This window comes from Micromys minutus, assembly GCF_963924665.1.
Source record: "Micromys minutus genome assembly, chromosome: 10".
NCBI classification, from domain to species: Eukaryota; Metazoa; Chordata; class Mammalia; order Rodentia; family Muridae; genus Micromys; species Micromys minutus.
The window spans coordinates 28,662,472-28,684,249 of record NC_137979.1 but is presented as its reverse complement, the minus strand read 5'-3'; the positions used below and the strand labels follow the sequence as shown (position 1 = coordinate 28,684,249).

Sequence of the window (21,778 nt, the reverse complement as noted above, 5' to 3'; positions counted from 1 at the left end):
GCCACAAGCCACTAGAGCCACTGTAGACCCCAAATAGAGTGGGGAGTGTGGGGACCCTTTCTAGCGAGGCTGGCTGACATAACAGGTGAGGAGCTGCTATTCTTTAAGGGCCCAAGCTTTTCAACAGACTGAAAGGCACAGCACAGGGGGCTAGGGTAGAAAAACAAAGCCCCTTGCTATAAAGCGGTGAGAAAGAACAGGTCTGTACACCAGCCTGGAAGGAGCTGAGATGCCGTACCTTCTTCTGACATGACTGCCGGGCCTCTTCCACCTCCTCATCCCGACTCTCCATCTCCTTGGAATGGGTCTGTCTCATCCTCTCCATCTCCATCTCAAGACGCAGCTTGGTCTGCGGGTTGTGAGTCAGGACAAGGTTCCTCTCCCAGCAGGGCCCCATCTGAGGTGCACAGACTGCCTCCACCCCAGCTCTCTTTGCCTGCTCTACTTTGTGCCTGGAAGACAACTTCTTCATGGAAGCTGTAGTTCGACTCCTTACTAAATGCCTGGCCAAGGCTTGGAGGAGGTTGGGAAGGAGAGATGATCTTGAAGCTTTCCCCCCTGAGCAGGTCCCCCTGAACTGACTTGACTGTTCAGTCACCTGCTCTGTGAGCTTCTGGCCCTCTAGCTGCATTACCCTCTCTTTCCTTTCTCTCTAGACCCAACTAGGATCTGCTTTTGCAAAAAGCTCTGTGGCACTTAACTATAGTCACTCTGTGGCTGGCAGAGACCAAGTACTCGCACATTTTATGAGTAGGTGAGACTGACTGAATGAATGAATGAATGAATGTGGACCTTGCCCTTCTCCAGCCTGTGTTAATACTTCCTGCTGTGTTTCCTCCCTCCCTTGGCCAGCCCCTGGTACCTGCTCCAGCATCTGTATACTCCCAGCCTGTTCATCCAGCTCCTCTTCCTGATCCTTGACCTTGGCCTCCAAGTCCCGGAGTTGCTTCTTGACCTTGGCCAGAGAAGCCTCATCCTTAGACTCTTGAGAAGAAATGTCCTGAAGTTCAGCCTCCAAGGAAACAACCTTCTGGGTAAACCCTGCAATGTCTAAGTCTTTTTCCTAGAGAGAGAGAGGGAGGGAAGGTGAGGTTGACACTGGGCTGTCCCCAGGTCTCGGAGGAGATGGAGAAGGAAGTGGGTTGGTCTTGGTACCTCCAGTTGCTGTTTCAAGCTGAAAGCCTCAGCCAGGAGCATGTCCTTCTCCCGCTGAAGTTTCTCCCTCTGCAGCTTCTCCCGCTGGGTCTCCTCATGTGCCTGGGAGAGCTCACTGTCAAACCTGTGTGAAAGCATGGTGGCCTCAGCAGAGGGGCAAATTCTAGGTCTCCAGTACCCAGCAACAGCAGGAAGTGGTTCCATAGTATTTAGGGAGAAGACAACAACAGGGCTGGGAATAGTGATGAGAGCGACTCATCCAGTTATAACTTGGGGGCCTTGCTGACGTGCAATTGTAATCCAGGGTGTTATAGGTCAGACTACTTGAGGCCCTGTCAAACACTCAGTGCTTCATCAAGTGGGTGTCAGAGGGTCCAAGACCCTGCTTCTGGGAAAGAGGCAGGCCAGACTTTGCCTCAGGAGACAGATCTCTACATTCTCCAATAGATCAAAAAATAAGGTGTGGGGTGAAAACCACACTTTGACTCCTCTACTTCCTGTTCTTCTACCTTCTGCCCAGTGACTCTAGATCAAGAGCAAACTGCTCAAATCCCTCTCACACCTTCCTTGCAGAACTAAGCAGGTTCTGGTGGAAATTCCACAGCCTCCTCCCCATCCCACAGCAGAATAAAAGTAAGAAAACTCCAGGTAGCTGAAACCTAATAAGTTGCCCAGCAGGGGGTGCAACAACATGGTAACTAGGCCAAGCTGGCACCATTATTGGGGTGCTCATGAAGGAGGGGTTCCTGCTAAGAGTTCCAGTCTTTAGGTAAAAGGATGGAGTGGGGTTAAAGAACGAGGGAGGTGGGTTGCTGGCCTGTCCTGGAGGAGACAGAAAGACCTCCGAGCCCCCTCGTTCTCCTCAGAGGCACAAGAAGCAGCTCCGCAAGGAATGTAACTGGGAGTTGGGAACACGGAAAGTGACTCATTACTGGGAGGAGTGGGGGCTCTGATTTGCCCCTCTCACTCCCAGAGTCATGGGGTGAGGTTACCCTTCACAAAGGTAATTGGTACCTTTATCGAAGCTAGTGGAGGGGAAAGAGGCGATGTTCCCACTCCCTAAGGCACCCCACTGTTCCCAGGGTGTGTGGGCTCCTCATGATGCTAATAAAAGCGTCCCATTCCATCCCCAGCCAGGGAAATTAATTTAGATTGGATTTTCTCCTATGAGGGATGCCCCCCTCCTTTGTGCCATTACCATAATGAGATGGAAGTGGCACGGTGGCTTAATGACATTAGTCAGGAGAGTGTGCTATGTAGTAGAAGCACGTGAGAGCAGCTCAGGCAGGGCAGGGTTGGGGCATGAGGGCCAGGGGCAGGGACCCAGTGGTTCAGGACTTGGTAAAGCCTGTCCTTTTTAGGTTTGGGACAGGTGACAGGTACACTTTAAGTGGAACACATGTAGAGGCCTAAATGACCTTCCAATTCCTCCTAGGAGATCAGGAGAGAGCGTGTTTTGTGTCACAGCATGAATGACCGACCACACAGGTGAGGCTTTTGGCCAAGTGTAGGTCCTGTGGCTTGAAGGCTCTGAGAGCTCAGGGCAGGGCCACCCACCTCCTCTGCTTTTTCTCCAGCTCATGGTTTCGGACCTGCTGGCCCTCCAGGTGCAGTTTGGTGTCCTGCAGCTCAGCCGTGAGCCGTTGGCACTTCTTCTTGAGCTGCTGCAATGCCCGCTGACCCTCCTCACTATCTGCTTGCAGGTCCCCAAGCTAGAGGCAGAGGAAGTGTGCAGGGTCAGCAGCCACCGAGACCAGGACATCTTCGGAACCCAAGACGTGATATCCACACAGTAGTTCCTAGTTGCCCCTTTGGGACTAGCTAACACACCCTCCCCTGCTCCTCTCAAGGTCTGCCTACCTCTGGCGTGTTTGCCAGCAGACATGGCACTGAGCCCCAGCCCCCTGGGCACAGGCTTCGGTTCCCTGGCCAGCCTCACCCGCCTCTCCAGCTGCCTCCTGCTCTGCTGCTCCACCTCCATCTTATCTTCCAGCTCCTGCTGGAGCCGCTTCTTGGTGAAGTCCACCTCCCGAACAGCTCGCTCATACTTCAGCCTCCACTCTCCCCCTGCAGGGCAGGGGTTAGACAGCTCCTGAGTTGTTGAGGGTCCCCGGGAAGGGGGAAGAGACAGCCAGAAGGACTTAGGAGTCTTGGGACAATGGCCAGAAGGATCCACTACAAAGGGAAACTCTCCAGAGAGTGCCAGGAGCACCTATGCCCTCCCTACGGTAGCGGTTCAGCGCCTTGGCACTGCGGTTTTGAGGTCTTTGTCTGGTTGGCTTTTGAGAAAAGATCTCATGTATCCAGGCCCTCCTTGAGTTTATCTTGTAGTTGATGACCTTGGCCATCTGAGATTACAAGCATGTGCCACCATGTTACCTTCTCATCTACCTACTGTACTTGACTACTGAAACAGTTCAGAGAGGGAGACAAGGCTAGACAGGGTGTGTGATTACCCAGGGACGGGCAGATAGCACCGTGAGCCACTCAGGCCTCCTTCCTCCCCTCCGCACGCACCTGTATCATCATCATCCACCTCCCCGTTGATCTCGGCTGCCCGGATGAGCCGGGCTTCTGCCACCTCCATCTCCATCACTTCCATCTGCTTCTTCAGTGCATCATACTGGGTCTGAAGGAAGCCGCCTGTCAGCCTTGCCAGTCCTCCCTCCCCGGGCTTGTCCTCCCCACCCGCTTACCCCAGGCAGACAGAGATGTAGAGCCAGTAGAGGAAGTGCCGAGCGGCTTTGGGAGGGAAAGTAGAGTGTGGCGGTCACTAGCCGGCGGGTCTTTACCCCACTCTCACCTGTAGCTCTTTCATTTCCTTCTCGGTCCGGAGCCTCTCAGCTGTCTCTGCGTCCAGCAGCTGGGAGGCGGACTCTCCCGTGTTCCGTTCATCAGTCAGCTCCGATGTCAGCTCTGAGATCTGGGGTTGGGGGAGGGGGGTGTCACCGGTTGAAGTGACTGCCTCGCCCAGCCAGAACTCTTGGCTCATGAGCCAGGGCAGGCTGCTCTGGGACAGTGGGCTAGGATGTCTGGTGACTGGAGTCGCTCACCCGGGTCTCCAGCCGGTCACTGTTGAGCCGAAGCTCGTTCCTCTCTTTCTCCACCTTCTCAAGTTTGTTGCGCAGCTGCTGGATCTCCTCCTGTAGGGACAAGTGACATGCTGTGAGGGGTGAAGACCCCAGGTCTGTCCCTGAGGACATAAAGGGGAGGCATGCCCACAACAGGAGAGCCTCCCAGGACTCCTGAGCCTAGACCCTACTCTGTAAGCAGGAGATGCCTGTAATTTTATCCCAAGAAGCTACCTAGGGTCCAGACCAAATTCCAGAGGGACATCTGCCTGATGGGAAAGTTCAAAGATACCAGCTCTTCCAAATGATCCTAAGAGCACCAGCAAGACCCTTGTACACATGGAGTCCCTCCCAGGACCCAGCTGGCCCTGGAGGTCACGCACGTCTTTGTTTCGAATCTGCTCCTCTGACAGCTGGACCTGGATGAGGGGCCGCACAGTGGTGAAGAGCTTCCACCAGGGCCAGTCCTTCACCCCCTTGTTCTTCTTGATGTTCTTCTGCACACAGCGAATGGCCAGGTCCTGGATCTGCAGTTGAGTTTGCCACATGATGAACTTTCAGTTCCCCTGGCCAAGCCATACCCACCACCCGCACAACCCCTGGGTCGGCTCCCAGGACCAGACCCTTTTCATGCCCCCCTTGGCTCCCACATTTCCTCACCCCTCTGAGGGTGGGCGGGCCCGGGAGCGGTGCACAGGGCACTCACGTCCCACTGTCATTAGGAATAATTTCATCTGCTTTATTTGCTGCCTGATTATTTCCAGCACCCTGGCCTAGCTGTGCTATAAAACCTAATCTTGCTGAAACACAAGAGGCGGCAGTGCTGGCTGTTTTATGGACTTGCTAATAAGAAAAGGAGTCGCTGACACAGCTCCTTAATCTTCATAGAGCAGCCCATGAACCAGAGCCCACCTTTGCCTGGGCCCGGCTCCCCCCCACACTCCCACTGCACAGTAACCTGGCTGGGGCACATGCCCACACTGCTCAGCACTCAAGCATGCTTCCCACTCTGGCCCAGGCACGGTGCTCTTGGGAGGTTCCCACCCCCTTCTCAGATGTTGATAACTGCTTGGCTTCCCTGGCACGTATGCTGCATGCCCTCCCACAAGTACTCTGCTGTGCCATCTAATCTGGGGTGTCCCTAGAGCAGCACCTTTCTCTTCTTGAAGTGCTGGCGGGCAAGGTAGCCCCTGCAGGCCGCCTGGAACAGGGTCAGGTGCCTGCTGGTTTGCTCATCTCGTTGCTCTTCCAGCCGTGCCAACGTGCCTGCCCGGAAGAACACCTGTCGGGGAAGCAGTCAGGTAAAAGCTGGAGACTAGGCTGGGGCAGCAAAGAGACAAGATGAGGTGTCAGGGGGACAGGCAGCTGGCATAGGGAACCAGCAGCCTAGGGAGTGTGGACCCTGGTTCAAGAACTGCCTGAAAATCTACTTGCCCAAGAGAGGAGGGGAGGTGCTCGAGCTGGGCAGCTCAGGAAGGGCCAGGCCCAGGTGAAAGGCTAACTTCAAAGAGAAATGACTTGCAGCGCACAGAGAGAAGATACCAGGCAAAGGAACAGGAAGCTCTCACTGGTCAGACAAGGAGGGGAGGCCCCTCAGCTACATCTGCAGGGCCCAAGCACAGCTCCAGCCACGGGGGAGCAGGTGAAGAGTGAGGTGGTGTCTGGGTGTGAGAAGGACAGACTAGAGTGGGGGTGGGGCTTCTGCCCATCCCCCTCCTCTTTCATGTCAGTGCCCCACCCCTATGCCCAGGTTTCACACTCTCTTGAAGAAGCTGGTGAGGTAGGTGTGAATGGGCCTGGCAAGGGACCTGTCATACAGGTTTGGGGGCTGGAAGTCAGATGTGTAGGGAACCTGCTGGGTGCCCTACACCCAGTTGTTCCTCTCACTCTTTGCCACCCTGAGCACTGGCCTGATAAATGAAGTGGAGCAGGTGGGTGACTCTGGCATCCTGGACAAGGCAAAGAAGCACTAAGTATACACCCACCCTCACCTGGGACAGAGTGTCTTCGAGTACACACACACACACACACACACACACACAAACACACACATCTCCCTCTTAGGGTTAGTGAGATGGCTAAGCTGCCAAGCCTGAGACCCTGAATTTGATCCCCAAAATCCACATGGTAGGAGAGAACTATCTCCAGTTATCCTGTCCACCACATACGTACTGTGGCACCACGCACATATCCATAAACAAACAAAACAAGTAAATAAAAATATAGTAAATCAATATGTTTTATGTTTAAAAAGAAAGAAAGGCTGGAGAGGTGGCTCAGCAGTTAAGAGAACTACCTGCTCTTCAGGAAGACCTGACTTTGGTGTGAAGCCCCCATCTCAGGTGGCTCACAATTACTTTTTAACTCTAGCTCCAGGGGATCTGATGCCCTCTTCTGGCCTCTGCGTGAGCCTTCGTACACATGGCATACACGCACATGCTTATGTGCACATATAATCAATAAATCTTAAAAAAAAAAAAAAAGGAAAGAGAAAAAGAATTCCCTTTGGCTGGTTAGTATTGGGAAATCAAGAAGAACACAGGTAATATAAAGTCCTTATAGGGGAAGGATCCCAGAGTCCCCTTCAGGGAAGAAGTAGAGAGAGTCTAAACCTGGTCAGAATGTAGCATCTGGTGACCTCACAGTAGCCTCATCCTCTAAGAGCAGATTCGTTCTTGTGATGCTGTCCCCAGTCTACAAGCTGGCAAAGTGGGATTCTTATGCATCTTAAGTCTGACTCATACCTCAGTGTCCAGTAATATACATGGGAGCCTCTAATGGCCAGTTTGCTCCTAGGTCAAGCAAACATGCTTGGCTGGCAGACAGGGAAAAGGAGTGTGGGTACAGACAGCCAGAGTGGCTCAGAAACACACTGAGAAATAATGCCTCAAATCTCTTCAACAATTGTGAAGTTAAGGGGCCTTTTTGAGGGGAGTTAAGGAGATGGCTCACCCTGTTAGATGCCTGTTATAGAAGCAAAACGACCTGGGTTCAGGCACCCAAATAAAAGCCAGGTGTGGTACTGTCTGTACTGTCCTGGGGACTGGGTAGGGTACAGAGAGAGGACAGTCCTGGAGTGTGCTGGCTGCACTGTCTAGCTAGTCAGTGAATTCCCAACTCAGTAAGAGACCCTGTTTCAAAAAACTTAAGACTTACAGGGCTGAGGAGGTGGCTCAGTGAATTGTCATTTGCCACCAAACCTGGCAACCCGAGTGAGATCTATAGTGCCCACAGAGTAGAAAGGAGAACGAACTTCTACAAGCTGTTCTCCTAACACAAGGATGCCCATATACCCTCCAACTCTCTCTAAATAAATAAACATAACCAAGATAATAATAAATAAATAAGGTGGAGAAGCAGAGAGAAAGACACCAGATTCAACCCCTGGCCTCTATTCAATAGCACCCACTATAAGCACATATGCATAAATTAAAAAAAAAATTAGGGAAAGACTGTCGTCATCTCCTTCCTCAAGATTCCATTAATGCAGATTTTACAGAATCAGGAGACTCTCAGACTCCCAGAGTCTTGGTCCAACCCTTCAGGGACCAGAGGCCTCTAACACAGCCACTCCACCGAAGCCTTATGACAGACACCCAGTCCTTGCTCACCTGACAGTGCTAACTGCAGCCTGCAAAGCTAAAGTTTCTTGTCTCAAAGCAAACACCCAGCCTTGCCCCCTTTCCCTTGAGTACCAGTAGGCCCCTGTGGCTCACCTGCCTCAGCTTGGGGACCTGGAAGGACTCCGGACAGCTGAGGGTCTAAGATGTAGCCAGAAGAAGAGCAACCTGTGCAGGCAGGCTTGTTCCTGCCTGAGATGTGTCTGGGAAACTGGGAACTGGCTTGGAGGAGTGCCACTCCCAGTACCAGCCTGCAGCGGTCCAGCCGGCTAGAGGGGTAGGAACTCACAGAAAAACCTGGGTGTGAGCTAACCTGAGAGGCAGTCACAGCTGAAGGAATGGCTTTGATTGCAGGCAGCCCAGCTGGCTGTCTCCAAGTTTCAGAAAAGGTGTGTGTGTGTGTGTGTGTGTGTGTGTGTGTATGTGTGTGTACACGTACTGGAGGGTAACCAGAGAGAAAAGAAGGGAGCTAGCCAGATGTCACAGACAAAGTAGAGACCAGAAAAACAAAAACAACAACAAAACACCAAAAGGGTGGGAACAAACACAGAATATGAAGAGAAAGGAAAAACAGGACTAGAAAGCAACAAACGGGGCAGAAGGGACTGAAGACTCAATGGAAAAGAGAAAGCCGAGGACACTAGGTTCTGAGATAAGAAGACACAGTGAGAAAGTCAGGAAACACAGACCAGAGGACAGACAAAGAAACATGGTGCCTCTCCTTCCACCTCACGCTGTACAAGAGGCCCTGTGACCAGGGACCCTTTCCTCTCTGCTGACATAAGAACACTGAATCAGTGACTCCCTCCCTGCCTGTAGAAGACTGCTCAGCTGGCCCTTAGTGTGAGCCCAGGGTCAGGAGTATCTGCCTTTTATGCTACACATTCCATTTAGATGAGGAATTTAGCCTGTGGGCAGGTGGTGGCCCAGCTCACCAAGTCCTTGCTTGCTCTTACAGACCCTGATGACATTCTAGAACAATCTTCCTATTACCTCTGGCCTTCCCAGCATCCAGCCCTTCTGTTTCCCACTCCCCAAAAGGGCCTCAGGCCAAGGTCAGAGCCATGTTCCAACAGAGTTTCACAGTCCTGAATCAGCTATCTTGGCAAGAAAGTGGTTTGCTGAAGCTGGAACATCTACACCCTGGCTTCTGGCTGAAGAAAAGGTAGTTCCTGAGTGGCCAGTGGGGAGTTGGGGAACAAGACTCGGAAGGGACACAGGGTGATTTCAAGGTCTGACAAAGCAGCAGAACAGAAAGGAGGCCCAGCCTTGAGCCACTAGGGAGCAAACCCCCGGCTGCCCACCTTCTGGTAACTTACCCGACTCAGGCCCATGCAGCAGCTGCTCTTTTCCAGGTCCAGGGCCTCCAGAAGCTCCTCCACAGCCTGTGGAGAGAACCGCTGCTGTTAGGCCCACACAGGCTCTTGTCACCTCCATTTACTTAACCCCACCCCCGTCCTCCTAGAAAGCCCACCATTCCTTCCGCAAGCCCCTCAGGTAGGTCTTCATGCTGCCACTACTACGTCTGCTCTGGGGACCAGAGGTGACTAGAAGAGGAACAAATTGTGTTGCCGGAGAGCAAGACAAGTGGAGTCCATCAAAATAAAAGGCATGGAAGCCCGTTGAGTGGGGAGTGAAGGAGCCCAGAGCAGTACAGATTGGCCTGAGAATCCAAATACCATATAGAAAGGGGCATTTGGGACAGTGCTGACAACTTGAGTGTGGGGGGGGGGGGTGTCACAAGATGAGAGAGAATATGTTGCAAGAGTGAGGGGGTGGGGATTTAAGTGCTACAAAAGAAGTTGGCAGTGTGCCTGGGAACTCAGCTTGGTTCTCTCAGTAAGGGACAGAGTCAGAGTTGAAGAGGTCACACTGGCCAAGGCATGGGGTATATGACGAAGGACAGGCCTGAGAGGCAGGAGACTGAGAGGTCTGAGCATGCTCAGTCTGGGGGAGAGGTCTGAGCATGCTCAGTCTGGGGTAAGAGAAATCCAGAAGGCAGTGAGATAGCCCTGTACGCCTGGAGGGCAGCAGAGAGGCTGAGGCTCTGACCTGAGATCATCAGTGTATATGTGGTGAGAGAAGTGTCCAGGAAGAGGGGGCAGAATAAACATCCAGCCACGGGTGGCGCACTGAGGAGGGAGATCTTTACTAAAGTGGTGAGTGGAAGCAGAAACCTCTAGAGGGAGTGGAAAGAGCAGACACTGGTGAGCTAGGCATGGCGGCAAAGAGGGCAAGCAGGAAACATTTCAAAACAACAGAGCTGTCTGCGGTAAAGGCAAAAACTCAAGGAACAGCCAGGCAGGTGGCACACACTTTTACTCCCAGCATTGGGAGCTGGAGGAAGATGGATCTCTGTGAGTTCTAGGGTAGCCTGGTCTACCCAGTGGTTTTTCAGGAGACTCATGACTCATATAAGAGCCTGTCTTAAAAAAAAAAAAAAGTGTGTGGGGGGGAGGGGAGAGGGGGCTAGAGATGTCTCGGAGGTTAAGAGAACTGGCTTCTCTTCCAGAGGTCCTAAGTTCACATGGTGGCTCATAACCATCTATAGTGAGATCTGGTGCCCTCTCTGGCATGTAGGCATATATACAAGAACAGCATTCATATACAGAACACTGTATATATAATAAATACATCTTTAAAAAAAAGGGGGGGCGGGAGTGGAGAGATGAGATGGCTCAGTGGTTAAAAGTACTGGCTGCTCTTCCAGAGGTCCTGAGTTCGATTCCCAGCAACCACATTGTGGCTCACAACCATCTGTAATGAGATCTGATGCCCTCTTCTGGTGTGTCAGAAGACAGTTACAGTGTACTCATATAAATAAAATAAATAAATCTTTTTTTTTTAATGTTAAAAAAATAAAGAGGGGGACTGAAAAGGAGGCTCAGCGGTGAAGAGCACTAGTTACTTTTCCAGAGAGCCTGGGTTCCATTCCCAGCACCCACATGGTGGCTCATAATCATCTGTAACTCCAGTTTCAGGGGATCTGACTCCCTCTTCTGGACACCATGGGGACAAACACGCAAGTTATACACATACATGTAGGTAAAACACTTAAAGATGTAAAAATAATTTTTTTTTAATTCAAAGAACAGAGAATAGAAAAGTGCCCAGTGGCTCTAGCAACACGAAGGCAATGGGGAGAGCAGCCCCAGAACACCAGAGAGGAGCAGGCAGCTGAGGCAGCCAAACAGACAGCAGCAGATGAACAGACAGAAGCTCAGGAGAGGAGTCTGGACGGCCTCAGGCGGGAGCTGCACTGGGGGGGGGGGGGTCTCTTTCAGGTAGAGGCTGTAACTGAGACTGATATCTCTGGAACCATTCCAGTTAACAAAAGAGCTAGGAGAGGTCGGAGATCAAGACATAAATGGTTATCCCAGATGGGACGGATTCTAAGCCACAAAGGGAAAAACTGCACAAAAAAGGTCCCATCTCCACCCTGTGTCCACCAAGGCAGGATGGGGGACTGGAAGGAGGAGGAACATGAAGAGAAGCAAGAAGATGTAGAAGAAGCTGGACCCTCGATTTCAGAGTCTGGGAAGATGACTGGGAGGGTAAGGGAGGGGAAGATTCGAGGAGAAAGATGGTGAACAGCAGAGCGGGCAAGGAGATCAGTGCTAATGCCATACAAGGAAGGCACACAGAAGCCTTAATAGGCCATGCCAAGGGCCCACCTAAAGGTGAGGATCACAAACCTGTAGGGATTTAAGTCTACAGGGTTGTATAGTTTCTCCCCTGGCCCTTGGGAGTCTAACATGAAGAGCACAGCCACCCGAGGGCTGGCCCTTCAGAGTAGGGACAAGAGAGAGCTATGGCGCTCAGAGAGTTGAGATGGGTAGGTTCGGCACGGTGTCAAGGCCGAGCAGAAAATGAAGTAATTTTTGTCTTTTTTGTTGCTTCTGTTTTTGTTTGTTTGTTTGGTTGGTTGGTTGGGTTTTGTTTTGTTTAAGACAGGGTGTCTCTGTGTAACCCTAAGCTATCCTGAAACTTACTATGTAGACCAAACTGGCCCTGAACTCAGAGATCTACCAGCCTCTGCCTCCGACTGCTGGGATTAAAGATGTACACCACCACTGTCTCGCTAGTAAATTTTTAAAAATTTGTGACAGATCAGAGAATAGATTTGGTCTAGACTGGAAAAGACTTGCTGAGTCCAACAGCAGATGTCCTGAGCAGGGGCTACCTACAAGTAGGATGCTGTGATCAGAGAAGTTCATTTAGAAAGAACAGTTGGGAAGGACAACATTTCCAGGGAAACAGGTACAGCCTGTAGCCATGAGAGGGGAACTAGGATGAAGTCAGGACCTATGAGAAAAAGGTGAGGTAGAGCCCTGACAGACCCAAGACTGCAGACATCTTTGAGGCTTCCATGAGTGTATGTCTGTGAGTCAGGGCATGGGTGGAATGTGCAGGGACAGACTAGGCAATGGCATGGGCTCTCCTTCCCCGGGCTTCCATGCCCTCCCTTCAGGGAAGCCTCCTGAGGACTGAGGTGCTTTCAGAGTCAAGTTGGAAGTGAGGCCGGCACGCAGGGAAGGAGCCTGTTGGCTGTCTGAGGGGTTGTCTCTGGAGGGCAAGGTAGGCATGTAAAATGGTAAAGCCATTCCTGCAGTTCTTGATAGTTCTTGATTCTAAGAGGCTTTCAGACCCATATGTTCCTGGCACTAAAGTAGACTTGCCATCCCAGCCCTAGACATATTTCTACTTCAAGAATGAAAGCCGAGGCCAAAGGACTTAGGTGCCATCAGTGGGATACCCACAACACAAATCCTCATCATCTAGTTGGGAGGCTCTGGCATGTTTACTCAGTATGACTATCTGGCTTCCTAAAACACAGACAACCAAATTTTTGGCCTTCAACAACAGTAGCTCCTCTCTAATTTTTGCAGCCATGCTCTGAGCTGACGTCACACTGCCAGTGTTGTGTCTGGCCTATCCTTGTTTGACTGGAACCCGGTAACCTTGAGTAAGGACTAGCCTGCCATGTCTAGGAAAGATGGGCAGAGGGCTCTGCATGAGGGAGGACTGCCAAGATCCTGGAGAGCCAAACCTACCCGCTTCTCATCCACCACGATGTAGTTACGCCCATGTTTTTTGGTCAGGTGTGGAGCCAGGACATCAAAGCGCCGGCGGAACTCAGAAAACACCATGTGGTCTGGGTATCCTGGAGAGAGAAGCAGAGCCAGATCCTCAATACCTAGCTTGATTGGGAAGGCAGGTTGGTGATGTGAGTGGGAGGTGGGATGGTGGTGATTGTGGTGGTTGGGGACAGGGAAAGCCCAGAAAAGACAGACCCTTGGGTCTACAACAGGATGTGAAGCCTTTAGCTCAGGGTAAAGTATGGATGTAGCCCAGGTTTCATTCCCAACACCACAAATATATAAATATAAATATATATGTGTGTATATATATATATATATATATATATATATATATATTTCTCCTCTTCTCTCTCTCTCAAAATATATAAATATATATATTTCTCCTCTTCTCTCTCTCTCAAAGTCACATAGTTGTAAGGAGTTGGGTCTGGATTCCCAGGCTAGCCCCCACATTTTTTTCAACTATAATCTGATATCCTACTGTTTTTCCTTATTAAGGCTGCAAGGAGTCATTCAGTCTCTGTATTATCACAGAGTCCTGAACTTGGAAGGGCAGAAAGTATCCTAGAGAGGTCACCCAGACCTCCCAGCTATCCCCAAGTCAGTCCTCCGTGATCCTCATTTAGAGGGCTTCCTGAATGTGGGCTCCCTTGTCTATCATGAGCTAAAAGTCACACTCCAGGCCCATCTTCACCTTTAAACGGGGCTCTGGACCCTATTCCACACGGCAGTCACAGAGACTGAGTCAGAAAATATGTAGTAAGCACAGGTTAGCACGTAAACACTCAGTGGAATGGGACTTCCCTGTCTCTTGTCTCCTGAAGCAGGATTATTGAAGGGCTCCCTTCCCGTTGAGTTTAAAGCTAAATGACAAAAACAAGAACCAAAAAAACCTGAAGGGTAAGATGGCTCCTGGCTCGGAACAAGGTCAGGATAGAGGCTAGCAGGAACAGACTCCAATTATACGATCTCACCAGGGCCCACAGCAGAGGGCCATAAGCTCCACTCCAGATTACAGATTTTCAAGCCAGAAAGGAATCCCAAATGAGATCTGCTTCAACTTCCAGCCAAGGAAACTGAGTCCTGAGATTGGAGCCACAGGGTTGCCCAAGGTCACCAAGGTCACCAAGGCTGCTGCTGGAGGCAGAAGTGGAGTTCACACCTGGGCTGCTGACTGCCAGCTGGGGGCTTGCTCTGGCCAGCCAGCTCTGGGAAACCCTCCAACTGGGAGATGAGGCTGATGCATGTGCCTGGTAATTGAAACAGGAGGCGGGGGCCGCTGAGGGGCCGAGACAAAGTGAGCTATTGATTGTATCTGAATTGCAATTAAATTGATGGGCCAGGATAGCAGGTCTGGACGCCTGGCATCTTAATTAATCATCAGTGCTATCGATGGTGGCTGGGGGCCGGGGGAGGGGGAGGCCGCTGCCGTTGGCCTCATCGATCTGCTTGTTTGAGTAAAGCACATTGATTTTGGTTCAGAGCGGTAACAATCTGGTTTTGAAATAATAAACACCAACTCCATATCAAGACGTGGGGACAGATCGATGATTTATTTAGAACGGGGTAGGGAGCCTGTTTCCTGGCTTTCACCGCTGAGAAAAATGAGGGTGCTCGTGGGGATACCTCGAGGGACCTGTCTGTGGGTAGGTGTGGCCCAGCTTGAGCATCTACGTGATGGGAGGAAACAAAGGGAAGAAACCTGGCAATTCCTAATTTCTCTGAGAGAAGTTAGACAAGCCAGCCGGCCTGGCTGGAATCCAGCTCTGCCACTGGATGACCTTAGGCCTGCTCCTTAGCCTCTCTGAGTCTTGCCTCCTTACTTAGAGATGATGATAGTTACTCTTCACGAGGCTGCTGTGAATTACTGTGTGAAAGAGCTGGGAAGAACACCTGGCGAGCCATAAATACTGTACGGACGGCAACTGCCACCATCCTCGCCCCCCCCCCCCCCGGAGCTGGGTCCATTAAAAGGGTCTTTTTGACCTTTCTTGGGAATATTATGTACTTCCAAGAGATTTAGCACTAGTTTCCCCTTGGGCAGATGGAGCTGAAAGGGCACTGAGTCTTATCTGCTGCCTCGGCAGAGCTGGCATGCCCACACAAGGTATGATGGACAGGAAGAGCCAAGAGAGCAAATGATAGGGCATTTAGGATGGAGCAAACGTGTGTGTGTGTGTGTGTGTGTGTGTGTGTGTGCTCGAGAGTGTGTGTAGGACTAAAATGAGCAAGGGAATGGAGGAGGAGTCCCACAGTAGAAAGTAATAAAGCAACAGGTTGGTCTGGGAATAGTAAGAAGAAAGAACCTTGAGAAGGAAGCAGACCTCCAGCCAGTCCCTAGACAGGATAGCAGCAGGGCCGGATGGGGCCAGCTCTGGGAAAGAGCTCCAGGGCTCAGTTGGGAGGGAGGATAGCTCACCTTGGCGGTACATGCGCATTGCATCAAGCAGGCGGGATCCCCGAAGCTGGGCGCGGAGTAGGGACACATCCAGTTGTAGCAGCCCCGCCTCGCAGGGGTCTCCCGGGGGCAGGTCCAGCTCACTGCTGCTGCTAACTCGGCGGGAAGAGGCAGATCGGGGCTCCCCAGACCAGCCATCAGCCACAGGAAGGAAGCAGTGCACGAAATGCATCTTGGACCTCTTAATGGTATCAATGAGGGCATCCTGCCAAAGGGAGAGGGACCGCCTTCAGTGCTCTGATGGCTGGTACCTCCACTCCTCATATGAGAGCAGCTGGTCTGCCACCTGCTAGGACATTGTTAAGTCCAGACATCTCTGCCCTCCTCAGGCCTGGCTGGCCAGGCATAGCAAACCCATGATCATAGCAAACCCATGATCAGTCTTCAAAGCAGGTGGATCTGGGTGGGCACCGGTGCCGTGAGTGTGCTGAGTGCCCAAACTGCCACAAATAAGAGACACTTACCACTTGCAGCTTGATCTGTATGCACAGTGACTTCTTCTTGACAGCTGCCATGCCGGTGGTAAAAGTTTTCCTCATGCTAGTTGCCCGGCGCAAGGCCAGCTGGGAGCCACCTTCCAGGCCTGCAATTGAGCCCGACAGCACCGTGGCACCGCCTGCCCGGCCCAGAAAGAGGTTACTGATGATCTTTCTGCAGGAGGCAAGCCCGAAACAGGAGTTACAACAGAGGCTGCACTCCCTCTCACCCCAGCTCCTTAGGAGAAAACCCGAGATAGAGGTTGTGCAGGGGATTGGGCAGTGGGAACGATCCATTCCTTTCTCACTGGTGAGATCTTTCTAATGTACAGTCCGGCATGCCACATGATTACTCTATATATTTTATCTCTTGTTTATTACCTCCCTTGTGTGTTGTCCTCACTGCCTGTCTACAGAGGGAGAAGTTAACAATCTATGACTTAATGAATGGCAGGGCCTATGTGATTTCTGGGTTTTACTGCCCCTTTTTGTTTATTTGCCTTAGGCTTTGTTTGTTTTGTTTTGTTTTTCAAAACAGGGCTTTTCTGTGCAGCCTTGGATGTCCTGGAACTAACTCGGTAGACCAGGCTGGCCTCAAACTCACGGAGATCCATCTGCCTCTGCCTCCTGAGTGCTAGGCTTAAAGGAATGTTCCACCACCACGATTTCTGGGTTTTAAAATAAATTTTTTCATTTCTGAATTTTGTTGAGAGGTCTGAAAAGATAGTTCACCAGTTCAAAGTGCTGACTGCTCTTGCATGGCAGGGGCTCACTTATCTCTAAATGTCACTCCAGGGGATCTGATGCCCTCTTCTGGCCTCTATGGGTACTGCATGCATGTACTCCTCCCCTCCTCTTGTATACACAAAATTAACAAAATTAAATCTTCTAAAAATGTAGCCAAGGATGGCTGTGAACTTTGGACACCCCTGCTACTAATTTCTGAGTGTTGAGGTTATGTTGTGTGCCACAGAGTTTGCTGATTGTGTTGTTTCTGTTTTCTCTGAAGTGTGAGGGAGCTGTCCTCATGGAACATTCTAGGCACTTCTAACCATGTCTCCATCTCTTATTCTTGTGGCCTTGACTGTTGTCTCTCAGAGCAGGGGCTTATCCGCCTTGCTAATGATGGCACTCTGACATATCACCAGAGGAAGGGACCTCAGAGATGGCCTTACTTCTGGGAGTCCTGCAGGAGCCGGGGAGCATTCTGGGTGGCTGGGTTCTGCTTGGTGTAGTTCAGCCAGCCAGCCACGTTGTACTCCACCCAGTTGGTACCATGGCTGTGGCCCAGGAGAAAGTGTCGTGGTTTGCTACTGCGCAGAAGCGGGCTCTGGCCTGAGGGTACACATGAAGCAAAGTTCTGACTGTCAGGACCCAGACACTGGCATATGGGTGGAAAGTCCACCCAGCTTTTCCAAAGCCGAAGGGCTGTCCTCCAGGCACCACCTACCTTTTTTGTCACCTTCCTGGGGGCCATAATAGGAGAAAAGACGGTCAAGGAGGGCATCCTCAGTGGCGCCTGGCACCAGAGCCTCCTCTTCCAGGAGCCACAGTAGTCCTCTTGCCTCATCGGCATGGGCCAGTGAGCGAACCTACGGACAAGGGAAGAGATCCAGCTTAGCTGTGCGAAGCTGTGCAAAAGGAGCTGTCCCCTCCCAACCACACACGATTAACAGCTATAATCAATCACACATGCTTGAATCTGAACTGTGTGGCTCTGGTTGCTCACTGCTGACACCTTGTGGATGAGATGGGACATAGACTGGAAAAGAGCTGAAAAAGAATGTTAAGAATTTACCACAAAAGACTGTTGGGACTTGGGGTCCAAAGGTAGCCAAGACTGAAGCTTCTGATGTGCACCACATACTTAGAGCTTCTCCTCAATCCTTATCCCCTTAGAGGGCATGGGAACAAGGTCAGCCCCCATACTGCCCCTCACTTCCTGGCAGATTTGTTGCGATGGAGTCTGTAAGTCTACACAGCCAAGGCTCAAAAGAGGCTTTTTCTCTGCTTATTTACTTTGAAATAGGGTCTAGCTCTATGGACCAGGGTGGCTTCAAACCCACGGAGATCGATGTGACTCTGTCAGAGTGTTGGGATTAAAGGCATGTGCCACCACACTCTGCTTCAAAGGAGGCTCTTCATAAATGATGGCTGTGGAGTTAACATTGGTCCCTGTGGGGAGAATCCAGAGTTCCCAGATCTCTGCTGGTCATAAACACAAGGACTAAACCCCAGAGGCAGGTGACTCTTTAGAGGTAGTGGCCAACAGAGGCAGAATGGGTAAAAGCAGGATGCATCCCTATCTGAAGGGAAGGACAGCCATTCAAGCAGACTACTGTCCTGGAAGAACCTGTAGTGTGTTGGCAAATTCTCTCTTTCTCTCTTATTCTCTCCCTCTCTTTCTCTCTCCCCCCTCTCTTCAATTTTCTCCCACCCCCTCTTAGTTTCTCTTGCATTCTCTCTCCCTCCCTCTCTCATCTCCCACCCCCTTATTTTCTCTCTCATTCTCTCTCCCTCATTCTCTCTCTCCCACTTCTCTCTCTCACGTGTGCACACATGTATACATGCATATAGAAGAGATGTTAACATCTTCCTTCCTCAGCTTGTCTCCACCTTAGATATTGAGACAGGGTTTATTGCTTGAACTTGCCAATTTGGCTAGTCTAGCTACCCAGCTTCTCTAGGGCTCTCCTGTCTGTCTCCTGGGTGAATTCCAATTTTCACGCTTATGTAGCAAGAGCTTTACCAAATGAGCTACTTGCCTGGCCTCTAAGCCTCTGGTTTTTCAAGGGAGGCTGGAATTCTTCTTTCTATTACCCCATGGAGACCAAGTAAAGCGGGCCTGTGGCTACATCTGGCCTGAAGGTGCCTTTTCTGTGTCTCTGTGTATCTCCCTTGTCTTCCTTAGGCAGGAAAAACTGCCCAAACCCCATTCTTGCTTGGCTTTTAGGGCCTGGCAGACAAGAAAAATAAGAAAATTGATCTCTTTGATCTACTGCCTATATCTTTTTTCCCATAGAAGGGAGTCGGGTATGACTCCCAGAAGGTCAAGGACCAGTGGGTGGTGATGGTATTCTAGTAGCTGGAGATGAATAGCAGGAGGGAGTGATGTGGTACGCGGCACTGGAGACCCCTCCCCAGAAACATCAAACCGCAGAGACCTGTGAGGATGTCTGATTTATAGCCCAGCACACGTCTGCCCCCTGCTGCTCAGGAGACTCCAGGACAACTTCCTTGTCTGAAGATGCCGAAGGCTCTCTAGGGAGGCCACCACAGGAGCCCAGGTGTTAGGAACAGAAACTCCATCTTCCCTGGAGTTTATAAGCTATAAACATTTGTTCCCATGCCTGTGCTAGCCCAGCAGGGCCCACTGCAGGCAAACAGGGAGAGCCAAAGCAGATCAAGAGCTCTGCTGGCCAGCAAAAAAAAAAAAAAAAGGACAGGCTGCAAATTCTGGAATTGAAAACAATCACAAAAAGCCAACTCCTCATTAGACTGGCCAGTGCCCTGGGCAACAAGATATCCAAGACAAAGGGTGACAGCTTGCCCCCAAGTCTGTACAGTGAGGCCCCTACACAGTTTCCCGTTTGAGGGTGCCGCTGCCTCCTCGAAGGCCCTGGGAGACTGCATCTGTCTTCCTCTTGTGACCATGAGGGGAATGATTATAGCCTCTGGATTTGGAGTCTCACTCCACACCCCCAACCCATAGCAGCGGACATCAGGACTTGTGGTAAGCACACTGAAGGCCCAGCCAGGCTTAGGACACCATCTGAACCTCGGATAGCAAGACAGGAGAGACATTTTCATGTTTGGCTGGAACTCTGAATTATGGCTCCCCACTCTGCTAGGCAGGAGAGTGTGTCACCCTCATAGACGGCCCGAGTGACTGTGGTTGTGTGGCGTGTGCTATATGGGTGTGATCCTTCCTCAGGCCACAGTGGCAGCCCCGGCAGCAGCTCAGTTGAGAGGGTTCTACCGGAGGCAAGTGAGTGGGAAGAGTCAGGGCTATCCTATGCTTCCCTAACATTCCTACCAGGGACTGGTGGGAAGCCTGGTCCACAGCAGCTACTGAGTCATCTGTGACTGGCTCCAAGTCATCAAACGCCAGTTCGATGTTGTCCTAGGAAAGAAGGTACAACAGTAGTGTATAAGGAACCACGAAGCCTAGAGGGCTGCACACTGCCTCTAGGTTCAGCAGATGCAATGCCTCATCTCCATGTAGGAGGCCCCCTAAACTATCCCAAAGGACAAGCTGCTTATTACCTCCCAAGGTAGTAATACTCAGTATTTTTTGACAGCTACGAGTCTCATAATCTCTTTTCATACTAAACTGCAGGCACACTCAGCTGCTATGTGCACCAGTTGATTAGGCAATGCAGAATAAGCCCTCTCTCCATTTCACCCAATCATCCTTAGAACCCATGCGGACCAAGTCACATCCCTCCCTCTGGGGTCTTTTCTTATCCAAGACAAATATCGTTTTCCACAGGAGGAAGAAATCTCAGATCTCACCCCATCCCAGAGAGCTCTTTGGAGGGTTTCAATAGCTAGCCACCACCCAAGTCTTAGAGTCCAGGAGATCTGGGACAAGGATCTGGGAGAAGAGGCACCCGGGCCCACTCTGAGACAGAAACTACCCTGTGGCAATTTAGACTGAAAAGGGGGCCATAAAGTGGCCCCAAGAAGACCTCCATGGGATTCTGAATATGCCTTCAGCTTCCTAGAGCACAGACTATTCACGAGAGGACATGGCTAAGGGCGAGGATGATTCTCCATCTATAAAACAGAGAGGACAGAAACGAGGGGGAACGGAGAGCTGGGAACCAGCGATGCACGTGTGCAGAGGCCCTGCCCAGGATCCTTGGCCAGAAAGAGGTGGAGTAGGGATCCAGCAGGGCCCTGGTGGCAGCTACCTACCTCTTTGTATCTTTCCAACTCCTGGAGGAAGGTGCGCTCATGGAACAGCCTCTGCAGCCTGTCCTGCGCATAGTTGTGGCACAGTTCCTCAAAGGAGGCTCCGCGGGCCGAGCCACCCCATTCAGGGTTCTGGAATCCTGGTGTATCCACGATCATCATGGAACAGAGTGAGTGCTGGCTGGACTTGAGAGCCCTTAGTGGGAAGAGCCTGGGTCAGGGCTGGCTGGGACACTACCACACAGTGAGCCCCACTTCTCTGCCCAGGCATGTGACCAGCCCCTTTCCCTGCCAAGGTACCCAGTGCCCCTGGCTTAGAGGGACAGCCAGTCCTCTGCCAGTGGAGAGGACTCAGCCTTGCCCAAGCCACCACGTAAACATCAAACCCACCTTTACTAAAGCAGAAAGTGGGGAGCTTCTGGGTTCCATTTGGCACTTACCTGTTTACCAGGGAGATGAGGAGAGTAAAGAGCTCACTGTAGAGGCCAGATGCCATACCTTCTAAGCACTCCAGAGCACTCAGTTTGCTGCCTAGAAGACAAGAGGAGCAGATGTCACTTCAGTCCTTGGGGCCACCCGACCTGCCCAGCAATGTTCTCTTCCCACATAGCCAGCCCAGATCCCTGGGACTGTCTCACTGCAAGCATCTACTTCCTCTATTAGATCTGCCCACCCACAGGATGACAACGAGTCCTAGACAAGGCCTTCCGATCCCACTCCTCAGCCAAGGGGCCCCAGGCACCTGTGCCCTCTCCCAGGCCACTCTCCTCAGGGCCCTGACGGAAGGAGGTGGACCGTTGCAGGGTGCCACCTTTCAGCTGGTGCTTGAAGATAGCTGAGGACAGCTCTTCCAAGCTGCAGCCTAGCAGGTATGCGGCCTTCTGGGCCCATTCATGGCGGGCAAACTGCTTACGTCCAGCTGTGGGGTAGAGAAAAAAAGATCTAGCACCTTGGGTTCTTCTTAGGACAACTGAAGACC

At 51.4% G+C, this 21,778-nt stretch overlaps 1 protein-coding gene across 8 annotated transcripts in view; it reads right to left on the bottom strand.

Moving 5' to 3' along the window:
- Positions 1 to 21,778, bottom strand: part of MYO18A (myosin XVIIIA) — a 97,591-nt gene that overhangs the window by 17,888 nt on the left and 57,925 nt on the right. For all 8 annotated transcript variants that reach the window (XM_080923959.1, XM_080923952.1, XM_080923954.1 and 5 more), the window contains 20 exons: positions 21,542 to 21,718; positions 21,240 to 21,330; positions 20,803 to 20,995; positions 19,919 to 20,005; positions 17,333 to 17,474; positions 17,058 to 17,217; positions 15,871 to 16,057; positions 15,368 to 15,611; positions 12,901 to 13,010; positions 9,166 to 9,231; positions 5,380 to 5,508; positions 4,610 to 4,753; positions 4,209 to 4,298; positions 3,959 to 4,078; positions 3,673 to 3,784; positions 3,095 to 3,222; positions 2,713 to 2,867; positions 1,156 to 1,279; positions 863 to 1,063; positions 239 to 349 (listed from right to left, as the gene is read on the bottom strand). In XM_080923959.1, the coding sequence (XP_080780085.1) occupies positions 239 to 349; positions 863 to 1,063; positions 1,156 to 1,279; positions 2,713 to 2,867; positions 3,095 to 3,222; positions 3,673 to 3,784; positions 3,959 to 4,078; positions 4,209 to 4,298; positions 4,610 to 4,753; positions 5,380 to 5,508; positions 9,166 to 9,231; positions 12,901 to 13,010; positions 15,368 to 15,611; positions 15,871 to 16,057; positions 17,058 to 17,217; positions 17,333 to 17,474; positions 19,919 to 20,005; positions 20,803 to 20,995; positions 21,240 to 21,330; positions 21,542 to 21,718 (2,771 nt within the window). The remainder of the gene's footprint in view (positions 1 to 238; positions 350 to 862; positions 1,064 to 1,155; positions 1,280 to 2,712; positions 2,868 to 3,094; positions 3,223 to 3,672; positions 3,785 to 3,958; positions 4,079 to 4,208; positions 4,299 to 4,609; positions 4,754 to 5,379; positions 5,509 to 9,165; positions 9,232 to 12,900; positions 13,011 to 15,367; positions 15,612 to 15,870; positions 16,058 to 17,057; positions 17,218 to 17,332; positions 17,475 to 19,918; positions 20,006 to 20,802; positions 20,996 to 21,239; positions 21,331 to 21,541; positions 21,719 to 21,778) is intronic.